General features: G+C 31.7%; 2 protein-coding genes and 1 pseudogene across 2 annotated transcripts; 1 reads left to right on the top strand and 2 right to left on the bottom strand.

Moving 5' to 3' along the window:
* Positions 1 to 12,337: 12,337 nt before the first annotated feature.
* Positions 12,338 to 14,491, bottom strand: LOC142545492 (1,4-dihydroxy-2-naphthoyl-CoA thioesterase 1-like). Its single transcript, XM_075652707.1, has 3 exons — positions 13,404 to 14,491; positions 12,895 to 13,086; positions 12,338 to 12,680 (listed from the first exon to the last, which is right to left on the bottom strand). The coding sequence occupies exons 1-3, from the start codon at positions 13,539 to 13,541 to the stop codon at positions 12,528 to 12,530; spliced, it is 483 nt and encodes a 160-aa protein (XP_075508822.1). The 5' UTR covers positions 13,542 to 14,491; the 3' UTR covers positions 12,338 to 12,527.
* On the top strand, positions 14,200 to 16,155 carry LOC142545389 (pentatricopeptide repeat-containing protein At2g29760, chloroplastic-like; annotated as a pseudogene).
* A 1,015-nt stretch (positions 16,156 to 17,170) lies between these two features.
* On the bottom strand, positions 17,171 to 24,899 carry LOC142545491 (putative elongation factor TypA-like SVR3, chloroplastic). The gene is given in 15 exon segments (XM_075652706.1): positions 17,171 to 17,578; positions 17,674 to 17,869; positions 18,507 to 18,672; positions 18,876 to 18,970; positions 19,354 to 19,438; positions 19,515 to 19,666; positions 19,834 to 19,950; positions 20,033 to 20,167; positions 20,902 to 20,991; positions 21,961 to 22,113; positions 22,255 to 22,431; positions 23,224 to 23,361; positions 23,363 to 23,428; positions 23,656 to 23,765; positions 24,533 to 24,899. Coding segments are annotated over 15 exon segments (2,076 nt in total). The 5' UTR covers positions 24,795 to 24,899; the 3' UTR covers positions 17,171 to 17,444.
* Between the last annotated feature and the right edge of the window lie 201 nt (positions 24,900 to 25,100).

The raw sequence follows: 25,100 nt of genomic DNA, 5'->3' as shown, positions 1-25,100 counted from the left end.
ACTGAAAATTTGTTCGTCGAAAAATTTGAAATTTAGACGACCATCAAATTTTGGTGCATAATGTTAATGGTTAAGAGAGTGATGGTTAACGGTGAGAAACCCATTTTACAGAAAATGATAGTTACATGTAAATATGATAGAGGGAAAAATGTACTTACATATGGAAAACATGAGCACAAAAATGAGAACCCTAAAGTTTTCCATTTTTATTTACTCTCTACAGAATTTTGTGTGTTAATATGAAACAGGTTGATTGGGGTTAGTGCCTGTTTATATAGTAGTATTTGACACCTTAATTCTGCAAGTACAATTTGCATTTATTTTAAAATAGAAAGTGAAATTATTAACATTATATATATTTTTATAATATGATTTTTGAAATTAATCAAAATTTCATATTTTTATTTTCAAATGATCGACGTAATTTTAACAAATCTCGTATAAAATAAATGGAATTATCCTAAAATTTTGGTACATAAAGTAGTTAATGGTGAAGAGAGTGATGGTTAACTGTGAGAACCCTAAAGTTTACAGAAAATGATAGTTACATGTAAATATGATAGAGGGAAAAAAATGTACTTACATATGGAAAACATGAGCACAAAAATGAGAACCCTAAAGTTTTTCATTTTTATTTACTCTCTACAGAATTTTGTGTGTTAATATGAAACAGGTTGATTGGGGTTAGTGCCTGTTTATATAGTAGTATTTGACACCTTAATTCTGCAAGTACAATTTGCATTTATTTTAAAATAGACAGTGAAATTATTAACATTATATATACTTTTATAATATGATTTTTGAAATTAATCAAAATTTCATATTTTTATTTTCAAATGATCGACGTAATTTTAACAAATCTCGTATAAAATAAATGGAAATTATCCTAAAATCGTCCAAATGAATCGGTCATTAATTATCTGTTGTAACCAAAGAATGAGCAACGTAAACTATTTATTGCTTCCATTTTTTAAATTAAAGTGTCAGCTATGTCGGCACGCACACAAAAAAGCCTATAAACAGTACTATTTTGCTTAAAATAACATAGTTTAGTGAGGCTCGCATTTACTACAATAATAAATGGCTATTGTGACACTTTTTTGTAGATACTTTTAATTAAATGTTGTTACAAATACTTAATAATGACACTTTTAAAAAATTAATAATTTGTAAAATAAAAAAACATATTAGATTAGTTATCCTGACATTTTTGATTGATGTCATTTTTTATAGATAAATTGATTATTCTAGTCTATTTCAAAGTCATAATTTCAAAAATGACCTTCTTTATTACACATTTTATATTATGTCTTATTTAATTAAAAATCATAAAATACATTTTTCTATGAACACACATGTTCCATTTTCGTGATTCATTTATTTAATTATCTATTATTTCTTTTTAAGAGTTGATTTAACATATGTTCTGTTTTATTTTATTTATAATATATTAATTTATTAATACTACTTACTTATATCAATAAACATATTTTAATAAAATTATGATTTGTTAGTTTGAATTAGTGCATACAAAACCACCAAGGTTATAATATTTTAATTACGATTGTTGCTCATTTAAAATAATATAAACAAAATCACAATCACCATGGTTATGAAACGTAATAATTACGTCAATGTGGGTTTATACAAATATAAACAAAAAATCCGATGGTCTCAATTAAATCTCTATTTTATTTCATACTAACAGTTTATAAGTATGCACAACAAACCTTCAAAAAATAAAATGCATAAAAATAATACTCGACAAAAGAATTATATCAAATTATCACCCCTCTATGTTCCAAATGCATGGAATTCATAAGATTATTCGAGAAATTGCGAAAATCAAATAAAGAGTTTGAGATAAATAAATTGATGGTGAATAGAGTTTAAATGATAAGGGATAATCATGTAATTTGATACTGATAAAAAGACTATTCTGGTAAATTAATTTAATTGAAAACTAAAATTGATTATAGTAATTGTGTGAAGTTTATTTAAGAAAATCTCTCTTTTTTATATGGAAGGAAACAATTATTTTTCCCACATCGTAAAAAAATCATTAAAAAACTAAAAATTGTCACTATAAATAAATGTGGGAATATTTGGGTTGGATAAATATTGGAGGAGAGAAAATAATTGTTTCCCTCCATATAAAAAATGACATCAATTAAAAATGTCAGGATAACTAGTATAATATGTTTTTTTATTCCCACATTAATTTTATCTATTTTTCTCTCCTCCTATATTTATTCAACCTAAATATTCTCACATTTGTTATTGTCACTATATATAAATAACATACACGACACTTTTAATTGTCATTATAAATGATTTTAACCGACATATAAATTTGTCATTATTACTATAATAACAAGGCATGTATAAATATATTTAAAACATGAGTTTTCCTGAATATGATGACATTTATGAATGTCACCATAAACATTTATTCTTGTACTATCTAGACTTTGCTCTCATAAACGTACGGACACTTGGAGTCATGATGATTCCAGAAGAATTCATAACAAATATATCCCAACATATAATTTTAAGTGAGAAAAATGACATGAATCATGGTATTGTATATTTGAGCCAAACACTGGATGTATAAAAATTTAGAGACAATCAATGCATTATATTCGCACAAAAAAGTGCTTTTGATTAGATTAGTAAAGTACGGTTACAAAAATTAGATTGTCGTTTGAAGGAGAATTAGTAAATACTTTTATAATATTAATAAATTTTGAAATAAGAGGTTCGACACATGATGTTGAAGATGGTGGGGAGTGATCGTTGGTGCTAGCTAAGAGGTTGCACGAACAATGACCGGCTCCAACATGAATGAACCGATATAGAGATTACATCAAATAGGTTATCTTTATCTGATTTTGGTGTGATAATAATGGAATTAATTTAGAAAAATAATTTCTTTAAAAAAAACCATTTTCCTTAAAAAAAATATTAAATGAAAATAAGAAGGCGTGCCACTGAAATAGATTTTATGTTCTTCTCTAGCCTAAGAAACGGGAAAACAAAAATGAGATTTTCCGCATCCGAGGATGGAAAGAACAAATATTTACGACGATAATTGAGAAAATCTAGAGCCAATAAAAATTTTAAAAAATAAGCACGGAACACACTTGTACCTTCCATCCATCCTAATAATTCTATAAATTAATTTACCTTCAAATAAATATAAAATTAATAAATAAAATGATAAGATCACGATGTATCTATCAATATTTAATTAACCCGATTTTTCCTACCCGCCACCTTCACCAAATTTATTAATTATAAGTCAACATTTACGTAGAAATAAATATGGGTGGATTATAAAATCCGATTCTAGTTTGGAATGATTCCATTGTAATCTACCTATAATTGTAATATTTTGCGTAAAATAACAAATAATTCAGTGAGGCTCACAAGTCCAACTTTGTTTATAGATTTATAGATGTATAAAATCTCAATGGCAATGTAGTCCACGGGAATTGGAGTTTTGCAATATTTGTCCCCAATAATCGTAAAAATTCAATATAAAATAAACAAAATTGCAGAAAAAGTAAAAGAGATGAGTTTTAATTTTGCACCGAAACTGATAGAACCATGAATAATATATTAATATATGAATAAGTAATAAAAGGATAATAGAAAATTGAAATTAACTCCAATTTATTGTATGTATATTCGAGCCAAACACTTGATGTATAAAGATAATAGAGACAATCAATGTGTTATATTCGCATCAAACGATGTAATTCTTCGGTCCCATAATATAAACATTAAAGTTTTCAAACTATGATAAATCAGATAGTCGAGCACGCACAAAGTTCACTCGGAGAGGCAAGGCAATATCCAGTCCCACAATCTATCCCACGACAGAAATTAATACAAGATTCTCCATCACAAGGACCGATGTAATAGGACCCAAAGTTGCAGAGCTGAACCTCCCCTTCCACATATATGTGATTAATATCTGCAAACAAAGAATGCTCACTTTTAATGTCAAATATATTAATTTTATTGTAAATATGGACATGACTGATCGTATCACGGATAAAGATATGTGAGAACGCCTTATGAAAGATATACTCATTAAGAAATTGTACGTACATAATTTCATTTTTACTTTCTGTATTAGTTTGAGAGAATTTAACTATTTAGAATTCTTGCATTTTTCTCCCGGAATATTTCCCCATTAAAATTTATCGATTTAATAATATATTTTAGATGAAAATAATCAGAATTAATGTGTGACAAAGAGAGAAAAATACATACCATTTGACAACATGATTACAAATATGAGAGGCAATTGCAAAACCCTAAAGTTTTCCATTTTTACTCTCCCACTTCACAGCAGTAGTATTTGATGGTTTAAATTGGCGAGTTCAAATTTTCTTTTTTCCTAAAATGGAAAGTTTAGTCAACTAAAAAAAGGGAAAGTACAATGTATTATTATTCCACCCTAAAATAATATTATTTTAGCCGAAAGTCTCAAGTTGTATAATTTCATTGTTGATTGTAACACTGATTTACTTATTGGATTTGTTCGATGTTGGACGTGGCCTGTGGAGTAGTTGGATTGGAGAAAACTAAGTTAAAATTGTCTATATATTTTATTTATTAATCGAACTAATTATGAAAACTTGTAAAATAATAGAAATCGGATCAACAAGAAACAATCATGCACAATAGCTCAATATATCAAACAAAGAATGTCATGTTTTCAAAATCCTCCAAAGAATCTTGCAAACAAATATTTTAAATTTTCTTAAACGGGATATATGACACAATTCAAGCCAACCAAAAATATTATTGAACGAGACCGGGTTTTATAGCTCAATGATAGTGGTCTCGTCTTTTGCTTATTGAGATGTTAATTTTTCCGTTGGAAATTTCCGATTGCGGATACTGAAATCGTTTCAAAGTAGAGTCGAAATTGATCAAGGATGACTCAGCATAAATAAAAAATGATGTGCGAAGGGGAAAAAAATACAAACCTATCGAAAACATGAGCGTAAAGATGAGAAACAACCGGAAAATCCTAAAGCCCGCCATTTTTTCAATGCTCTTCAGAGTTTTGTATGTGTGTAGAAAAATTTTGATTTGGTGCCTTGGCTTAATTTTATTGAATATTGCCGCACGATTAAATAGATCGATACATTTGATGGTTTGAATAGGCAAACGTAATTTTGACTTATTTCAAATTAGAAAAATGCAGTTTTCTGAATTTTTAAAATATTAATGTGATATGATTTTTATTATCGCGCGATTAAATAGATACATTTGATGGTTTGAATTGGCAAGCGTAATTTTGACTTATTCAAATAAGAAAAATGCAATTATATGGTTTTTTTAATATATTACTGTGATATGATTTTTAAAATTCATAAAATATTTCATAAGTTGATACATTGCCTTTTTAGCAAAACTCTACATTCACGGACTTGGCTGCGGATTCTAAGCTAACTCTTCTTGTATACATGGAATATACATAATCTTGTTATGGTGATATATTAGATATTGAGGGGACTGGATATAATAATTAATAAATCAGTGATAAAATAAAAAGTAATATTAAGTTAATTTTGTTCATGGAATATACATAATCTTACTATTTGGTAAGCAAATCTTTACAGAGTCCTGATATGTTAAGCAATCACTGTATAGATTGTACCATATCAAATTTCAATCTTTACATAATTGAAATATTAATTAGCTTTTTTTTTTTTAATCTTTTGATCAGTAACCATAACTTCATGTACAGATTGTACCAAAATTAAATGGGAAATCAAATATTGAACATCATATGAGTTATTTTAGGAAAAGATATATTTGTCTTAAATATATTTTTTTGACACTACCTCTGGCCTAACATTCTTTTAAATAATTCAAAATTCTTATTGAAATATAGTATATATCGTTACAGATATATATTCCAAAAAATGTACGCATTTTAATTTTAAAAAAATCTATAACACTAATTAGTGTTCATGAAATTTGAATTGATTTTTTTTTTTTTTTTTTTTTTTTTTTTTGCGGCAGTGGATGAATCCAATCACTCGCAATATCACATGCTCAATGCCGAATTATATTCAACCATTTTTTTAATTCTTCTTCTACTTTCATTAAAGGGATATTAAAATCAACGTTTTTTATTATTCTTCTTTTTCTCATTAAAGCAATATTATTTTAGTAGTACTAGAGTTTATTTAATTTTTTTTGAGAACATTAAAAAAATATATATATCTATAATTAGTATTTGAATAGACGTATATAGTTATTTAGTTTTTAAATTTTAGTAAATTTTTTTTTTGTATTTATATACATATTTTAGATTTTAAAATTTAAAATATATTATTTATTATATTATATTAATATTTTATATAATATAACATCATTAAAATCCGATCTTCGGTTAAAGCAGCCCGACCTGTTAGACTTTTTTTTAAGTTAGACCGGTTCAATCACACGTTGGGTTATTAAAATATCGACTTAAATGGATTTTACGTTATCCTCTAACTAGCCTAAGATATCAAATATTTACGACAAGAATGTAGAAAACCGAGTGCCATACCCGATCTTTCCTACCCGCCACCTGCACCAAATTTATTAATCATAAGTTAACATTAGGGGAGGATAATTATATATTTTTTATATTGCAAAAGCTATATATATAGACAATGAGATGTTCATTACAGATTGAAAATACAACAAACCATATATATTATATATATAATCTTATTTCGAAATTTCATCCATCTTTGTTTTTATATTACTTTTACGATTAACACGATAACCTTGTTTTATTATTTATTTTAAAGACTGTGTCTACATTGTTGTCGATACCATATTTTTTTTACAAAGGTACTCTATTCATTTAGATACGTAATGATTTGCGTATAATTTATTCATAACTACAATATCTAATATACTTTAAAAAAAATTCATATATCATATCTAGAAAATACATATTTAATATAATTATATTATCCTTATCCAAATAATAGTTAAAAACTACATGACAAAAAAATTTATGAACCAACTCGCTCTACTAATGATTATGATCGTGATTCATATACGAATAGTCATTATTTTACACATGCATCTTTAAGTCGTTTGCTATTATTCATTATGGACAGACAAAGCAAAACAAGTCTCGAGAAATAAATTAAAGTATGTAGAAGAAAAGAAAGTGAAAAACTGGTTATTTTTATTTATTTATTTATTTGTCTCTTCAATTTTCGAATTATGATAAAAATGATCGAACAGGAAAGCATTTGCAAATATTATTTTGGGGTTTGGGATCGTCGTTGATGCATTTTCCAGACCCGCAACCGAAAAACCTATGGCAGAAAGTGTAGCAATAATCGTTATCTTCTTGATTTCTAGAATTACAACGACCAATGCTATATCCCCCGTTACAGTCTACCGCTCCTTCCACATTAATATGATAAACACCTGCAAAATAAAATGATTACCTTAATTTCTAAAGAGTAATGATTTTGACTTATAACTAACCATTATGGAAATCTTGTAAACTGAAAATTTGTTCGTCGAAAAATTTGAAATTTAGACGACCATCAAATTTTGGTGCATAATGTTAATGGTTAAGAGAGTGATGGTTAACGGTGAGAAACCCATTTTACAGAAAATGATAGTTACATGTAAATATGATAGAGGGAAAAATGTACTTACATAAGGAAAACATGAGCACAAAAATGAGAAACCTAAAGTTTTCCATTTTTATTTACTCTCTACAGAATTTTGTGTGTTAATATGAAACAGGTTGATTGGGGTTAGTGCCTGTTTATATAGTAGTATTTGACACCTTAATTCTGCAAGTACAATTTGCATTTATTTTAAAATAGACAGTGAAATTATTAACATTATATATATTTTTATAATATGATTTTTGAAATTAATTAAAATTTCATATTTTTATTTTCAAATGATCGACGTAATTTTAACAAATCTCGTATAAAATAAATGGAAATTATCCTAAAATTTTGGTACATAAAGTAGTTAATGGTGAAGAGAGTGATGGTTAACTGTGAGAACTCTAAAGTTTACAGAAAATGATAGTTACATGTAAATATGATAGAGGGAAAAAAATGTACTTACATATGGAAAACATGAGCACAAAAATGAGAACCCTAAAGTTTTTCATTTTTATTTACTCTCTACAGAATTTTGTGTGTTAATATGAAACAGGTTGATTGGGGTTAGTGCCTGTTTATATAGTAGTATTTGACACCTTAATTCTGCAAGTACAATTTGCATTTATTTTAAAATAGAAAGTGAAATTATTAACATTATATATACTTTTATAATATGATTTTTGAAATTAATCAAAATTTCATATTTTTATTTTCAAATGATCGACGTAATTTTAACAAATCTCGTATAAAATAAATGGAGAATATCGTAAAATTGTGCAAATGAATTGGTCATAGCAAAAACTTGTGTGAGACGGTCTTACGAGTTGCATTTTGTGAGACGGATATCTTATTTGGGTCATATATGAAAAAGTATTACTTTTATGATAAGAGTATTACTTTTTATTGTGAATATCAGTAGAGTTGACTCGTCTCACAGAAAAAGATTCGTGAAACCGTCTCACAAGATACTTACGCATTGATCATTAATTATTTGTTCTAACCAAAGAATGAGCAACGTAAACTATTTATTGCTTCCATTTTTTCAAGTGTCAGCTATGTCCGCGCACACACAAATATTTTGCTTAAAATAACAACACAGTTTAGTGAGGCTCGCATGTCTAGCTTCGCTCTAATGTACGTACGTACGGACACTTGGGGAGTCATGATGATTCCTGAAGTATGTATACAAAATTCATAACAAATATATCCCAACATATAATTTTAAGTGAGAAAAATGACATGAATCATGTACTTCTATATCTGAGCCAAACATGACTGGATTTATAAAAATTTGGAGACAATCAATGCATTATCTTCGCACAAAACAATGCTTTTGATTATATTAGTAAAATACTCTTACAAAAATTAGATTGTTGTTTGAAGAAGAATTAGTAAATACTTTTATAGTACTAATAATCTTAATAAATTTTGAAATATGAGGTGACACATAAGGTTGAAGAGGGTGGGAAGTGATTGCTGGTGCTAAGAGGTTGCACGGACAATGACCGGCTCCTGATAGAGACGAATTGGAACATGAATGAACCGATATAGAGATTACATCAAGTAGATTATCTTCAACTGATTTTGGTGTGATTATAAGGGAATTAATTTAGAAAAAAAATTAAAAAAAAAACCATTTTCCTTAAAAAAAAAATTAAATGAAAATCAGAAGACGTGCCACTGAAATAGATTTTATGTTCTTCTGTAGCCTAAGGAACGGGAAAACAAAAAGGAAAAAACTTGTGTGAGACGGTCTCACGGGTCGTATTTCATGAGACATATATCTTATTTGGGTCATTCATTACAAAGTATTACTTTTTTATGCTTAGAGTATTAACTTTTTTATTGTGAATATCGGTAGAGTTGACATGTCTCACAGATAAATATTCGTGAGACCGTCTCACAAGAGACCTACTAAAAAAAAAGAAATTTTCCGCGTCAGAGAATGGAAAGAACAAATATTTACGATGATAATGTAGAAAACCTAGAGCCAATAAAAATTTAAAAAAATAAGCATATATGGAACACACTTGCACCTTCCATCCATCCTAATCGTTATATAAATTAATTTACCTTCAAATAAATATAAAATTAATAATTAATATGAGAAAAACACAATATAACTATCAATATTCAATTAACCCGATTTTTCCTACCCGCCACCTTCACCAAAATTATTAATTATATGTCAACATTTACGTAGAGATAAATAATTTAATAATTATATGTCAACATTTACGTAGAGATCATAAATATGGGTGGATTATAATTTTTTATATTTCAAAAGCTGTAAATTGGAAGAAGACAACAATATGTCAATATTATATATATATATATATATATATATTATTTATTGACAGACGAAAAAAACAAGTCTCGAGAAATGAATTATATTAAAGGTTGAAAGAAAGAGAAGAAAAGAAAGTAAATTTTTTTTTTTTTATTTATCTCTTCAATTTTCGAATTTTGATAGCACTCGAACAGGAATGCATTCACATATATTGTTTCTGGTGTTCGGGTCGTCGTTAATGCAGAATCCAGACCCGCAATCTGCCCGACGACAGAAACCGTTGCAATTAGCGTTATCTTCATGATTTCTGGAATTACAACGACCAATGCGATAGGTGCCCCAGTTACAGTCTACCTCCTCCCCTTCCACATAAATATGATAAACACCTGCAAATGAAATGATAATGGTGAAGATTTTGAATTTTAACCAACCGTCGTGGAAATATCGTAACTTGAAAATTGTTCGTCGAAAAACTTGAAATTTCAGCTGCAAATACAAAAATATTTTGATGATATAAAAAGTATTTAATGGTGAAGAAAGTGACAGTTACATGGACAAAGGTGAAAACCCTAAAGTTTGCCATTTTACAGAAAGTGATAGTTACAATATGTAAATATGATAGAGGAGAAAAAAATATACTAACCTACCGAAAACATGAGCACATAAACGAGAACCCTAAAGTTCGCCATTTTTATATACTCCCTACTGAATTTTGTGTGTGAATATAAAAAAGGTTGATTGGGTGCAATGCCTTTATATCGGTTAGTGCATGTTTATATAGTAGTATTTCATGGCTTAAACCAATTAAGAACAATTTGCATTTATTTCAAAATAGAAAAGCAATTATTAATAATTAATATATATATATATATGTATATATATGATATATATATATATATATATAGACACACACACACATAAACATATCGTACGTAAGAGCATTTATACAGGTAAATGTTATTATATATATATATATATATATATATATATATATATATATCAAATGTCTAAAATAAAACATTAGCATGAGATTATGACTATGCATGAATAATTTTTATTTTCAGACTATTGTAGTAAGTTTAACAAATCTCATATAATATAAATAGATGTTATCGTAAAAGAATAATTCTCCCATAAGACGATTTGACTTATGGACGTATATACAGATCGATTCGATCTATATTCACAATTAAAAATAATATTTTTGACATATTGATTAGCCTGCGTACATCATGCAAGAGACCAATCGTATTATTAAGATTCAGATTATGTGGGATATGCAAAGGTATTGGATGGAACACACTTTGTTGTCTTGTCTAGAGCAAGGAATCATTCTGTCTTGACTATTTGCCTATACGAGGCACCAGTACTGCGTGGAACTCCTCCATGTATAGACCAAATATATATTCTCGAATTTTAACATATCAATATCAGATTTTTAAAAAATAAAATGATGATTATTTTTATATTGGTCGTCCAAAACAATACCTACGAGCTCTGTTACAGATATTTATTTATTATAATTTTATCAATATTTTTTTAAAAAAATATAATTGTATGTTTGAGTTGATAATTATTTATCATAATATAATTTTTAAATAAATATATTTTTTTAAAAAAATTAATCAATGAAATAAATTAAATAAGCTTGAAAATAAAAATAGTACGTTATTCATTTTATTAATGGTAATTTTTTAACCACAATCTTTACGGTTAATGTTTTACCCCATCGCTCCTCTGCGATTGGTTTTTGGTACATTTATATTGTGGATGCTCTAATCTACCTATAATTGTAGTATTTTGCGTAAAATAACAAATAGTTCAGTGAGGCTCACATGTCCAACTTTGTTTATAGATTTATAGATGTATAAAATCTCAATGGCAACGTAGTCCACGGGAATTGAGATTTTGCATTATTTGTCCCCACTAATCGTAAAAAAGTCAATATAAAATAACAAAATTGCAGAAAAAGTAAAAGAGAGAGTTTTTAATCAATGGGACGAGAGGATTATAGTTCATAAGCCCCTTCTATCCATCGGGTATTATTTCTAAGGATAATATGAAATTTATCGGCATATTAATAAAATACTATGAATGCTGATTCCACTGAATCTTATTGCATAAAAATGTTAATTAAAGTAATTATCATGCATTGGTATTTTACTCGATGTATATGCATTATTACCATAGGCTTTTTTAAAAAAATATATAAAAAAAATTAAGACTATGAGTTTGACTATCGTTACATAAACAAAATTAATTAAAAATATCACATTCCCGAAAACTTGAAAACTTGTGTTCCCAACCCGCAACTTACATTATAGATCCTACATCATTTTTAATTTATCAAGACTTTAAATTGGCTCATTCGGTTACATAAATATGCAAAAGTTCATTATATTTGAATTATTTAATAATTGGATATATACAATTACATTTGACCAATGTGAGTACAAATATAAGCAATATTAGGCTCACAATTTGGCTTATTTTTTGAGATTTTCAGCAGCAACTGTGGCAGATATATACAATTACATTTGACCAATGACTCACAAATATAAGCAACATTAGGCTCACAATTTGGCGTATTTTTTGAGATTTTCAGCAGCAAATGTGGCAGATTCTGGCACTGGTAAGTTACAAAGAAGAGTAACTCGTGATGATGCTATTAATGTTATAACTTCAGTCTTGGAAGGATCACATTTCCACAAGTTAACCTCCCATACCTGCTCAAAAATACCTCCATAGCTTAGTCATATACATCATTTACATAACTAAATTGTTCTAAGATCGACGCCCACGTATGTACGTGTACTCTATCGTGTGCCTCTTTCTTTGATCGGTGAGATCAAAGGCACAAGATCTTACCAACGCTTGGTACTCAGAAAGCAAATCTTGACTTAGGTGAAACACAATACCAACAAAAATGGGGTATTCTACCTGAATGGTTTTACCAGCATTCACTGGAGTAGCTTCAGCAATGACAAAGTCGCCCAAGTTTGCGCTTTTTAAATGATTGATGCTAAGATGAATGCCTGCCACTCTTTTAAGTCCCGATGCAATGTGAGCTCCAATGCTAGCCAGTGACTCTGCTATCAAAGCCGACACCCCTCCATGAAGCACCTTGAATGGCTGCACATCCACATCTCAAATTCTCAATCGCAATGCTCAGTTCACCAATCATGTACTTACTGTCATGTAAATCAGGGACTATAACATATCAACATCTTTTACTATATATCACAAAAAAAGCATCTTAGATTAGCCATCTCTAGCTTCTCGGTGTGCTATTTTCTGAATTTACAAGAAGACTTGTTAAAGTCTTTTCAGCTACAGAATAGTTTTGCAATTAGTATTCTACCATTTAACGAATGAAGAACAGTCCACTCAAATTTTACACCGTGTGTGCCTTGTTGGCTTCAAAAAAGACCAAAGCATAGGAATATCACCTGACAACATTTCGAGTTGATCCGAAGATGGCCTGAAACTTTTTCAGCTGAAATTTCGTCCAGCTCGAAGCCGATGGTATGAAGTGGCATGTCCAGAAGCTCTGTCTTTGACAATGCCCGTGGCGGTGGCGTATCCATTATATAATCTCAGACTCTTGATCAATTTTTTGATTTCTCTTCTTGATAAGGAGGAATAAGCTCTCTCGCTCTTTACCAAGTTATATTAATTGGTATCCAGCTTGCCACATAAATATAATATTGGTGTGTGAATCTCAACGAGATCAAGTAACACGAAAATTGTCAAACTAGGCAACTCAATGATTTAAAAAAATGAATCAAGGTTTGAATTCAATAACAATTTCTTTTTCTTATTTCTCGACCTGAAGATGACTACCAACCAGTAAAATTAGGCTGTCAGGTAGTTGGGGAGAAATAAATTAAAGATTTCCACTTTGTCAAGAATCTGACTGAGACCGATTTGGGAAAAGATCCTTAACCCGACCAAGGTTCAGAAACTAGCTTTGATTCTACTCAAAGATAGAACGGAAAAGTAGAGACTTAATAATTTGTTCAGATCCGAGAAAGGAATCAAGAACCAAGGAGGAGGAAAAAAAAAAGATGAGAAATCTGAACAATTAACGCCCAACGATCAGATCCGGAACCAATTGACAAGACATCCCAAAGAGTCCGAGTCCGAATCCGAATCCGAATCCAAATCCAAACCCCAGAACAAATTACGCAAATTCTCTATTTCAAACATCGAAATTTATATGTTTAGTGGAAAAACCAATAGAATATGAATGAGGCATTCGAGTTGTTCAGGGAGATGCAAAGGACAGGTGTGAGGCCTGATGAGATGACGATTGTTAGTGTCGTTTCGGCTTGTGCTGTGAGTGGGGCTTTGGATTTGGGGAGATGGTTGCATGCTTTTATTGATAAGAAAGCAATAAGGAATGACCTCAGATTAAGCACCGCGCTTGTCAATATGTATGCCAAATGGTGGGTGTATCGGGAAGGCGCGAGGGAAGTTTTTTAGACCATTCCTTTTAAGGATGCCAAGGCTTGGAGCACCATGATCATGGGGTTCACCCACATTTGGATGCCAAGGCTTGGAGCACCATGATCATGGGGTTCACCCACATTTGGATGCCAAGGCTTGGAGCACCATGATCATGGGGTTCACTATAAATGGTCTTTCAGAAGAAGCGTCGACGATTTTTGCAAGAATGGCGGAAGCTGGGGTGAAGAAATTGATACCTTTGTCTTTATGAACAAATGAATCTGGCGACCTATGCGTAGTGAACAAATGTGTTGGAACGCTAACTTTAGATGGTTACAGCTGTTTGATCCCAGCTAGTCTTCCATATCACATCCATATAGGAGACCTTATTTCTGCATATTTCATGCTATTTGTTTTTAATTTTTGTGATTAGGTTCATACAGAACTCTTTTTTTAATGTTTCTTTCAGGTTGAGCCAAACAATGTGGCACTTGTAGGTCTACTATCAGCTTGTGCCCATGGTGGGCTGATTTCTGAGGCTAAAAAGTATGGGTCTAGCGTGCTTGAGTCTGGGATTGAACCATCCATAGAGCACTATGGCAGCATGGCAGATTTGTTGTGTCTAACAAACCAGATTGCAGTGGCTTATGAATTTGTTGAAAGTGTGCCAATCGCCCCAAATCCAGCAATATGGCGAACCGTACTTGTTTGTTGCAAGAACAATAAGATGAATCACTTTGAGATTGCAGCAGGGCGGCTTCTTGAATTAGAGCCACTAAATGCTTAGAACTTTATATTACTTTCAAGATTGTATGCATCATGCTCAGCTTGGGCGAAAATGAGTGGTGTGAGGAGACAGATGAAGGATGGGGGCATCAAGGCTCTGCCTGGTTGCTCCTCTATCGAAATTGAGGGTCACGTGCATGAATTCGTGATGGGAAAATGGTCCCATCCGGAGGCAAAGGGCATAAATATTGTTCTATTAGAAGTATCTGAAAAGGTTTGTGAATTTGGACGTCAACCCTGGATTGCAGCTATATTGCAGAATGTAGGGGATGCAGAAAAGCAAGAAGCTCTTTTGGAGCACAATGAAAGACTGGCTATTGCTTATGGTTTGTTGAAGTCGAAAGTGCCTGTAGTTATCAGAATAGTGAAAAACCTTAGGGTCTGTGTGAACTGTCATGAACTGAAAGACTATTAGCAGATTTTACGATAGAGAGATTGTGGTTAGGGACCGAGTTCAGTTCCACAAGTTTGTTGATGGAGCCTGTTCTTGCAGGGGTTTTTGGTAAACTTTATTGATGACGGGCAGCACACCAGATAAGCCATTTGTGGGGATTTTATATGGGCTTCTCATGCAGTTGCTATCCCAAATCACTTGGCCAGACTGTGGAATGGTTGATCTTTCAGAAACCAAGCGAAGGAAGGCCGCACGGGTCCGGATCCAGCATGAGTAAGATGCTGGACCAATGGAGTATTACATGCCTTTTCGTCATTGATGATCAATTTTGGACATCTATGAGTTTAGTACTACACCAAGTCTGATACTGCACTATGTTTCAGAGCTGCAATTTTGAAGAATTTACTGTGGACAGCTATTTTAAGTCCATTCAGCTGAAGCTTGCACTCTTTCTTTCTTATTATACACAGTTTTAAAAACTAAAAAAAGTTTGCATCCAATTTACCAATTAATTAAACAGATATTGCATTGTGATGTGCCAGTAAGTAAAATTCCAATGCTAGTGACATATACTAATGGTGGTTTTTGGCGATTTACATTTGATACAGAGTTTTTATTTTTCAATGCATCATTTATTTAATTAATGAGGTTTGGCCATTCGCACTCAAAAATTACTTCTTAACAAACCCTGAATGAAAATAGTATAAGTAGTTTTGAGATAATAAAATGATACGTGAAAAGAATAGGGTGTTTTTAACCAGGTTTTGATCATGGCATCTCCTCCCACAGTGGGGAGAGGATTGTGTTACTTTACCACTTGGGTGGGTGGCCTCCAAAAGAACAGGTTCTAAATATAAAGGAAAATTTGATTTTGAGATTATCATAACCATGCAATTTTCTGTAGGTAGCTCAAGCAATTGAATTTGATCCGTATGATAGTTATTGGGTTTTCAAGTATAGAAGGATAAAGTGTTTCTCACAGGAACAAATCATTTGATTGGTATTTTAGGTAAGTATTCAAAATAATAATATTATTATTATAAGGTTTTCTTTTATTTTAAAACGTTGTAGAAAAAGGTCAGACTTCAAAGTTACAAAATTGCCCTTGAAGGGGTTTAGAACTATAACTTCAGTTTTAGATGCAAATCATTTGAGTGGGTTGATAAAAAAAATATAGAAGGTGGAACGTCTAAAGAATAATAATTGGATAGTGTATTGTTTCAAAAGAAAACACGAATAGAAAAAGAAAAAGAAAAAAAATTGGTTCTTTCATGTACTGCAAGAATTTAGTTCAACATATCTCTAAAACATTACTTTCATGATAAATCTAATAGCAAAATGACCTCTATCACATTAAAAAAAATTATGTAGGGTCAACTACGAATTTTATATATTTTGATCAATAATAGTTCATGAATTTGTCGTAAATATCCTCATTATAACATCTCATTAAGCTGATGCAAGACAAATAGTTGCCAAAAACCCAATTTTATAGAATATTTAGCTGTTTTAAACATAATCCACTAAATTTTAGATATAGATCTGCAAGTACATCTTCAAAAGATATTTAACAGAAAAATCATGTAGTACATATCAAGTAGCAATTAATACCAATACAAGAAGCACAAATACATTTCTAGACGAGCTCTTAAGTTATGCTTCCGCTAATCTTGAACAGAGAAATATTTGGCAAAATCATCTCTACAAAGGTCAGCAGATAATGGTTCAAGAATCATCCTATATTTTATTTGTATACCTTATTGTTTTGCATGTGTAAGGATTTTACGCTGTCTAATAATAAAAAATGTTCAATTTGTAGATCTGAAAGTGAATCAAAACGATTGCCCTTAAAGAAATAACTTCAGCGATATTTCTTAACGGACTTTGGATTTTTGCTCATCCGGATACTCAAGGGAGTAACCTCAACTAGCTCATCTTCTTGAATGTACTCGATACAGTCATCCAGACTGTAGTCAAGTGGGCTATCGAGAACCACTGCGTGCACCAAGAAAATGGTCCATCCGTTAAAGCATTTTAAAAACTCTGCTGAAAAAAGCTATTATATCGTGCGAGTGGCGTAAATATCTTACCCGTTTGCTCTTTATTAGACCGGACATTTGTGGCAGCTTTCTTTTTACATACATTGAGGGACAAGTCACCAGGGCGTTGGTGAATGCCTATGATTTGACCTTTATAAACATCAACTCCAGGTCCAACAAACATCTGGCCTCTATCTTGTGAACTTGAGATTGCATAAGATGTAGTCGTTCCATCCTCAAAAGCAACCTTCAAAAAGTCGAGTAAATTATGCTATGAAAGTTAGCTATTCCAGACCGCAAATGCCAAAGGATCCACCTAATTTGAGATTTAATAAGACCAAGTGACAGTAGTTGTTCAAAAGCTATACATACAAGGATACAACTCATACATTTTAATTGTAAAATAAAATAGTTAAAACCGTCATGTTTCGATTGCAATACTACAAAAGCAATGACAGAGGACATCATGGGCGATTGTTGCTCCCTAACAACAACCCTTTTAAATCCTAATATCATTTCAGCTTACTACTCATGGAAAGTGAAACTTTAGAATGAGTGTTATAATATTAACAACACTCAGTGTTTGCCGCCGTATCAAAAGCTTTAATTGACCGTAAAAGATAGTTTAAATCTTTTAAACAATACATAAGCCAAAATGACACATTTAAATGATGTACCACATTAACAATCACAAGAAATTAGGGCAATTTGCTTGCCGATCGATACGATGTCAAGAAAATTTCAGGAGGAGTGAACTTATGTTCCCCAAGTAGGTTATGCATTAACATTTTAAAACCAGTAATTTTCAGATGCCTAAAAGCATTCATAAAACCATTCGAAAATTGTATCCCAATGTAAAAGAGGTAAATATCGATCGAAATTACCAGCGAACCAAGATCACGGGTACTTAAATCACCAGCCCAAGGTCCATATTCATCGAATATTGTATTCAGAACTGCTGTGCCTCGAGAAACTGTGAGAATTACATTCCTTAATCCGAGAAGTCCCCGGGTTGGTATTTTATATTTCAGCAAAGTTGTGCCTTCCGATCTACGATCATACAAGATTTCAATGGCAGATGTGAGAAAAAGCAAGACATAAAAGTAAAAACAAGATCAGGAGAAACTCCTATGAGGGATACATGAATAAGCAGATAAAAAAATTGTTTATGATTAAGAATATAGATATGATACGTAAATCCAGAAAACGACAGACAAACACACACGAAATGAAGGTGGAATCATTTATAATACCCAGTTCCTTGCATATCGATCATCTGGCCACGTCTTCTGCCTAGAAGTTCTACTACGGGTCCCATGTACTCTTCCGGAACTTCTACTATAGCTATCTGCAAAGAACCAAACGGAAAGTTTCACATCTAGAGTAGAGATAATATGACTACAAAAATTGAATCAAATGGTAGAAATGTAATGATATTCTAGCTGTATGAACTAATCCGGTATTTTCTTGGAAGGTGCGAAAAAAGACAAAATTAATTCTGTATCTTTGCATTAAAAAAGTCACAAAAATTGTTTTATGTATACATGGGAAAGACAAATGTCTCCAACTATAAATAGCTTGCACATGCACCAGATAGATACGTAAGACAAAAGATTAATCTGATTCCCACAGGCAAAATATAGAAATGCTTGTTAATGCCAAGGCTAAATTACTTCAAATCATTTTTAGTAAAAAAGGATTTTTATATGAACTAAATCAATAAACAATCACCTCATAAGGCTCAACTAACGTATCATTCACTCTCTTATTGATAACTTTAGGTGGTCCCACCATGAACTCGTATCCTTCCCTTCGCCTGCAAAAATTTAGAAAAAATTTTACCAAGTGAAGATAATATTCATTGATCAAAATATAAACTAATAAATTCTTACATATTTTCTATCAATATAGTGATATGCAGAGTCCCACGTCCACTGACAATAAATGTATCTGAAGTTTCTCCATCTTGAACTTTCATCGCTAGATTTCTTTCAAGTTCTCGATACAATCGATCTCGCAGATTTCTACTAGTGACATATTTTCCCTATAAACCATAAACAAAAATTACTGAATAAAAAGTCATTTCAACCATGTACAAAAATATCTAGGTGAGATTAAAGAAAGAATTTGATGTTAACATTATTAATTGTCTTTCATTTCATACTGCTACTCGTATTCCTCCAACAACGGATGAAAAATGATAAACCATACCTCACGGCCGACAAAAGGTGAAGTGTTGATCGAGAAAGCCATTCTCACCGTAGGTTCTTCCACCTTTATAGATGGTAACGGCTTCCCTAAAGTTTTGTCTGCAATTGTCTCCCCAATCTAGATCAATGAAAGAAATTTATTAGCACGATTTCACAATAGCAGAATATGATATATTCCCATTAAACTAATTTGACCCTACCTGAATGTCATCAATTCCACAAACGGCACAGATATCGCCGGCCTCTACGGTTTCTGCAGGAACTCTATTGAATTTATCGTACACAAATAGTTCGCTTACTCTAGCAAATCTGCATTCATCATCTGAAGAACAAACCTAAAGGCATGAAGAAGAAATGCGAAAAAAAAATCACCATCTACACAGCAAGGATACAATTGATCCAAACATCACAATTATCAATTTTGTTTAAGTATGATTCATGTAAGGCAAGGGTCAAGCTAGAGGTGCCAAAGAATCAAGATAACTCAAATATTATTCAATTTTTTATTCAAAATTATCAAATTCGAGCTTGATATGAATAAATATATTTTTGAGATGAACTCAAATAAGAATTGAACCTCTTGCAAACGTTAACATGTTTATAAAACTCAATAAATACATTAAAATTGAACAAGCCTGGTAGATCGAGCTATTATTTATAAATGTCGACAATTAAGTTAGAGCCAAATGAATTGAGTTCGAACACCCAAACTAATTCGTTTATCTTTGAGCCAGCTACAAATTCGAGGTCAAATTCAAATAAGTTTAGTAGTATGTGGCTTAATTTGGTTTATTTGTATACCACTAGGTGCATCATGAATAGAGTGCCTACATAACTAGAATTGACATTTTTAACACAAATACATCTAATCATCTATATTTTTTGGAATAAAAGATGCCTCGGTTTTTTGTGAAGAAATTTTATTTCCTTTAGATAGTCGTCTATCTCACTCATACAACTTCCTTCCAATTACGAATCAACCGAAGAACCTAAGGCTCCAAAACATAGATGTTTTATTTAAAAAGCTTACTTAGAAACTTGAATTTTATGAAGTTTCTAAGAAGTTTACCCGCACTTCCATTCCTCTGCGCAATATCCCAGCATGCAAACGTCCAATAGCTATGCGCCCTTTATGCTCTTCATACTCAATATTTGTCGTCTGCACAGGTTTGAATAATAATTTACCAAACATAAAACATATGAATGAAATACAATAATTTGAGAATTACAAAAATAACATATATTACAGATATTCATAAAGTTGTCACTTGTCAGTGACTAATTATTACCGTCCTCTCAATAATTTGATGTTACTCTCGTCTGATTAGATCACTTGCTTTCTTTTATCCCCCTTACATGTGCAACTTCGAATAGAAAAAACAGATCCCTCCGCCACTATAATAATATATCTTACAGTATGTTTAGATAGGACAAATTAGAGCTAAGACAATTCCAATTTGTCATAACCAACTTCGGGGTCGTAATAGTCACTATGAACGAAAAAAACCTTCAAGCCATCTTTACAGCTATTACTCACTCTTAATAGTTATTATGGTTATGGAGAACTTTTGAAGTATTTGCCCAACTAATATGATACAAACTGAAGTCATTTAAAAATCTTAGCTCCGCATCCCTTTGCCCATTTCAAAATTTTCATTTAAAATGCAACTTTAGGGAAATTATCATCAATGCAACTTCAATACACTCAGCAAGTAACCTACGATGTTGGTCAGCATGGATCATACAAATGTATGACAACAGGAGATAATTAATGGTTAATTAGATGGATATACTAGCATGACACCCTCTTCTCTAAGTTAACATCAAGTGCTCCAAATTATTGATATCATTGCCTTTCAACAGCAGATGCTAGTTGGTGATCGGTCTATGTTCTGCCCATCATTGATTTTGAGATATCTCCCAGAAAAATGGAGTTTCTAGAATCAGCATACTCATATTCAACAACTACTTGTTTCAAAAGGCACAATATAATTATCCTCCCAACCAAATGTCACCATGGCAATCTGTCTTGAAAAGAAATTCCAGAACCCAAAATCACCAGGACAAGGATTAAACAATCAACAGATAGAAGAAAACGTAAATGTAGATACTGAAAAATGCTACTAACAAGCATTTGAAGGGCTCCATCTTTGGCAATTTGTGGTCCAGGTATGCATCTAACAATGGATTCAAAAAGTGGTCCAAGATCCTCTGACAAATTTTCAGGTGAAAGTCCTGACTTTCCTTTGAGGCCACTTGCATATATAACTTGAAAATCACACTGCAATAAACGGATATCTTTCAGGACAGACTCTTAACTTATTATATGCCCAGTCAAAGATATGGACAAGCCAATCCATGAATGAGAGTAAGCACGTCATTGCAATCATGATGTTAATATTTTTGAGATAAAGATAAGTACCTGTTCATCTGATGCATTCAGCTCAATGAACAGTTCGAAAGTCGAATTAATCACATAGTCTGGACGAGCAGAAGGCCTGTCAATTTTATTGACAATAACAACAACAGCATGACCAAATTCAAGAGCCTTCTTCAATACAAATCTCGTCTGTGGCATGGGACCTTCTACAGAATCAATCTACAAAGATAACCACATCTATTTATCAGAAATAAAATCCTGTCAAAGCATAAAAAGCTTTGCATATTAGAACAAAGTAAATAGAAGAAAAATATCATGACAAAGACGGCAACTCCAGAAGACAGGCATATAAATTAAGAAAGCTCAAAAAAGAACAACAGTCAATTTGAGACATGGCAATGCACAGAAAATAAAAAGAATGTTGGAGCAATTTTTGGAAGCTAAACACTGGTGAGGTGTACTTATAGTTGAGACCAGTGTACACAGTTGAGACCAATGTACCAAGAAAAATGAAGATTATAGATGATAAAGTCAGTGAAACAGAAATCTAAGCCAAAAATAAACAACTCATAAGCATCCTTATTCTTTTTTCTGAATATCCAATCTCTTGTGCGGAGTAAACGGCATTAGAAACCACTTTTCCCAAAACTGAGATCTCATGGGAGATAAACCAACAACAGTCATATATTTTAATTCACTCCCTCATGTTTAAGTCTATAATCTATATGCCTGGGATTACATCCAAATCATATACGTACACGTCGGATGGACATGCGGCAACTCAGAAATAGCCATCAAATACCAAATCAAGCAAATATCACCAAAAGTTGTGAACTTGGGGCCTAGCTTTGTTACTTATCAGATGAGAATAAATATCAATTCACGTGAACAGTTAGAAGTTACAATGTCATAAAAATAATCAAATATTTGCGAAAAAATATTGATTTACGTGAAACAGCTAGAAGCTACAATGTCATAAATATGATCAAGTAACAGGTACAGAGGAAATACCACTAAAAGAACTCCTTCCACCATGTTGAGGATACGTTCCACTTCACCTCCAAAGTCAGAATGTCCGGGAGTATCGATTATGTTAATTTTTGTGTCATTATAAGTAATAGATGTGTTTTTGCTTAGTATTGTAATTCCCCCTTTCTCGCTCTAGATCATTTGAATCCATTATCCTCTCCTGTACAAATTGGTTATCACGAAAAACCTGCACAAAAAATCATAGTTGAGACAATAATGGTCCTTCAATTGAACACTATGTGGGATAGTCACAACAATGAAACAAGACCTGCACTATGACAAGTGTCAAGAAAAATATTCAGAGATAGAAAACAGGTAAACTACAAACCTAAAATAAATCCATCTCAAAGCATAGGTAGCATGTAATATTTCACAACAAAAAAAATCTTCTGTAAAGATCCCAAATATACATACTTTTGATTGCTTTAACATGGAATCGACCAAAGTGGTTTTCCCGTGGTCTACATGAGCAACAATTGCTATGTTTCGTATGTCATTTCTCCTTATCAATAGGCTCTTAATCTCTGAAACAATTAAATGAAATAACCGTCAGGACCAACTGAAGCAGTTCCCATGCTTTATGCACAAACAGTTTATATGCTATGCATAGCATTGTAAGAGTTTGATATTGTCCACAGGATTCAGGTAAAGCTGAGTTAACAAGCATCATACAAACCACAGATGCCGTCCAAAACTAGCAACTAGTTGCACATTCAAAAGACAAAACATGTACATGGTAATGTAGAAAGTTCATTTAATCCCCAGAAGAACATTTCAAAAGCATGATCCAATATAGACTTCCCATTATACCAAGAACTTCAATGTCTTATCATCTTTATTTTTACCTGAGCTCCGACTTTATTACATCTAAAGACTCCACTGTTGCTATTAAGGACACAAATAACGGACCCCGACGGTGAAATATTCAACTTAAGATAGCAACTTAATACACTAGATAAGACTAATATCTAAATACCCTTTCATAAGAAACACGCATATTCACGCACAAACTGAGCGAAAGTGACGCTGGCACACAAAATGACCGATGAAGCACATTCACCACACATGGAAATGTCCCTTCATGCTTCTTGAATTAGCCTTTCAATACGACAAGCGACTTAAACAACCAGAAAAAGGAAACAAAGATGCATATAACGAAGCCATCGAGATCATAGAGTACGACTACAACATCAACACAAGCAAAGGAATATACAAATGAACCGGGCAACCGTGAATAAGTAAAATAAAATAAAATAAAAAAGATAAAGAAAGTGCCACAATATTATATCACGAGTATCATCTACATCACCAGTGGTGGTCTCTGCGACTTGAGAAACCGAGCATTTTACAGAATTACGAGAAGGGATTCTTGAACTTTTAAGACTAAAGCTCTTCGAATATGCCTTCAAAGATAATCTGTCACCGAGAAGTTGTCTTTTCAGCAAAGAAGAAGAAACAACGGAGTTTCTTTTGCTGGGGCCAAGATTTCTCGATGGTAACACTGAGGCAGGGGTGAGTTTAGAATTGGCGTGAGATCCGATAGCCATCTCCATTGCTCTTTGCTTCGGTATTGGAAGAAAGAGCGGTGGAAAATGCAAAGACGCAACTGGAGGATTGGGCTGTTGGGGTGCAAGTGAGAGGCTGTGAAATGGAGTTGAGTTATAGCGAGGCTTAACAAGTTTTTTTATTTTCCATTTTTTAAATATTTGGTTCATAATAATTCTAATTAATAAAAGCTGATGTTTTATTTGGACTATATGTATGACAAGTAATTTTTTGCATTTAATATACTGTATTTTATAACATTATTCTTATGTTTTTCTGCACAACAATAAAAACATCAATGTTAATAACAGTTA

This window comes from Primulina tabacum, chromosome 5 (genome assembly GCF_025594145.1).
Source record: "Primulina tabacum isolate GXHZ01 chromosome 5, ASM2559414v2, whole genome shotgun sequence".
NCBI classification, from domain to species: Eukaryota; Viridiplantae; Streptophyta; class Magnoliopsida; order Lamiales; family Gesneriaceae; genus Primulina; species Primulina tabacum.
The sequence above is the reverse complement of the archived record's forward strand: the minus strand, read 5'-3'. Positions and strand labels throughout refer to the sequence as shown.

What these genes read in the sequence shown, in the direction of transcription:
- LOC142545492 (XM_075652707.1), bottom strand. Translation starts at nt 13,541, where the DNA reads ATGGATACGCCACCGCCACGGGCATTGTCAAAGACAGAGCTTCTGGAC. An exon ending in TCAACTCGAAATGTTGTCAG is followed by an intron (nt 13,087 to 13,403) that starts GTGATATTCCTA and finishes GTGGATGTGCAG; the next exon opens with CCATTCAAGGTGCTTCATGG. An exon ending in ATGCTGGTAAAACCATTCAG is followed by an intron (nt 12,681 to 12,894) that starts GTAGAATACCCC and finishes ATTTTTGAGCAG; the next exon opens with GTATGGGAGGTTAACTTGTG.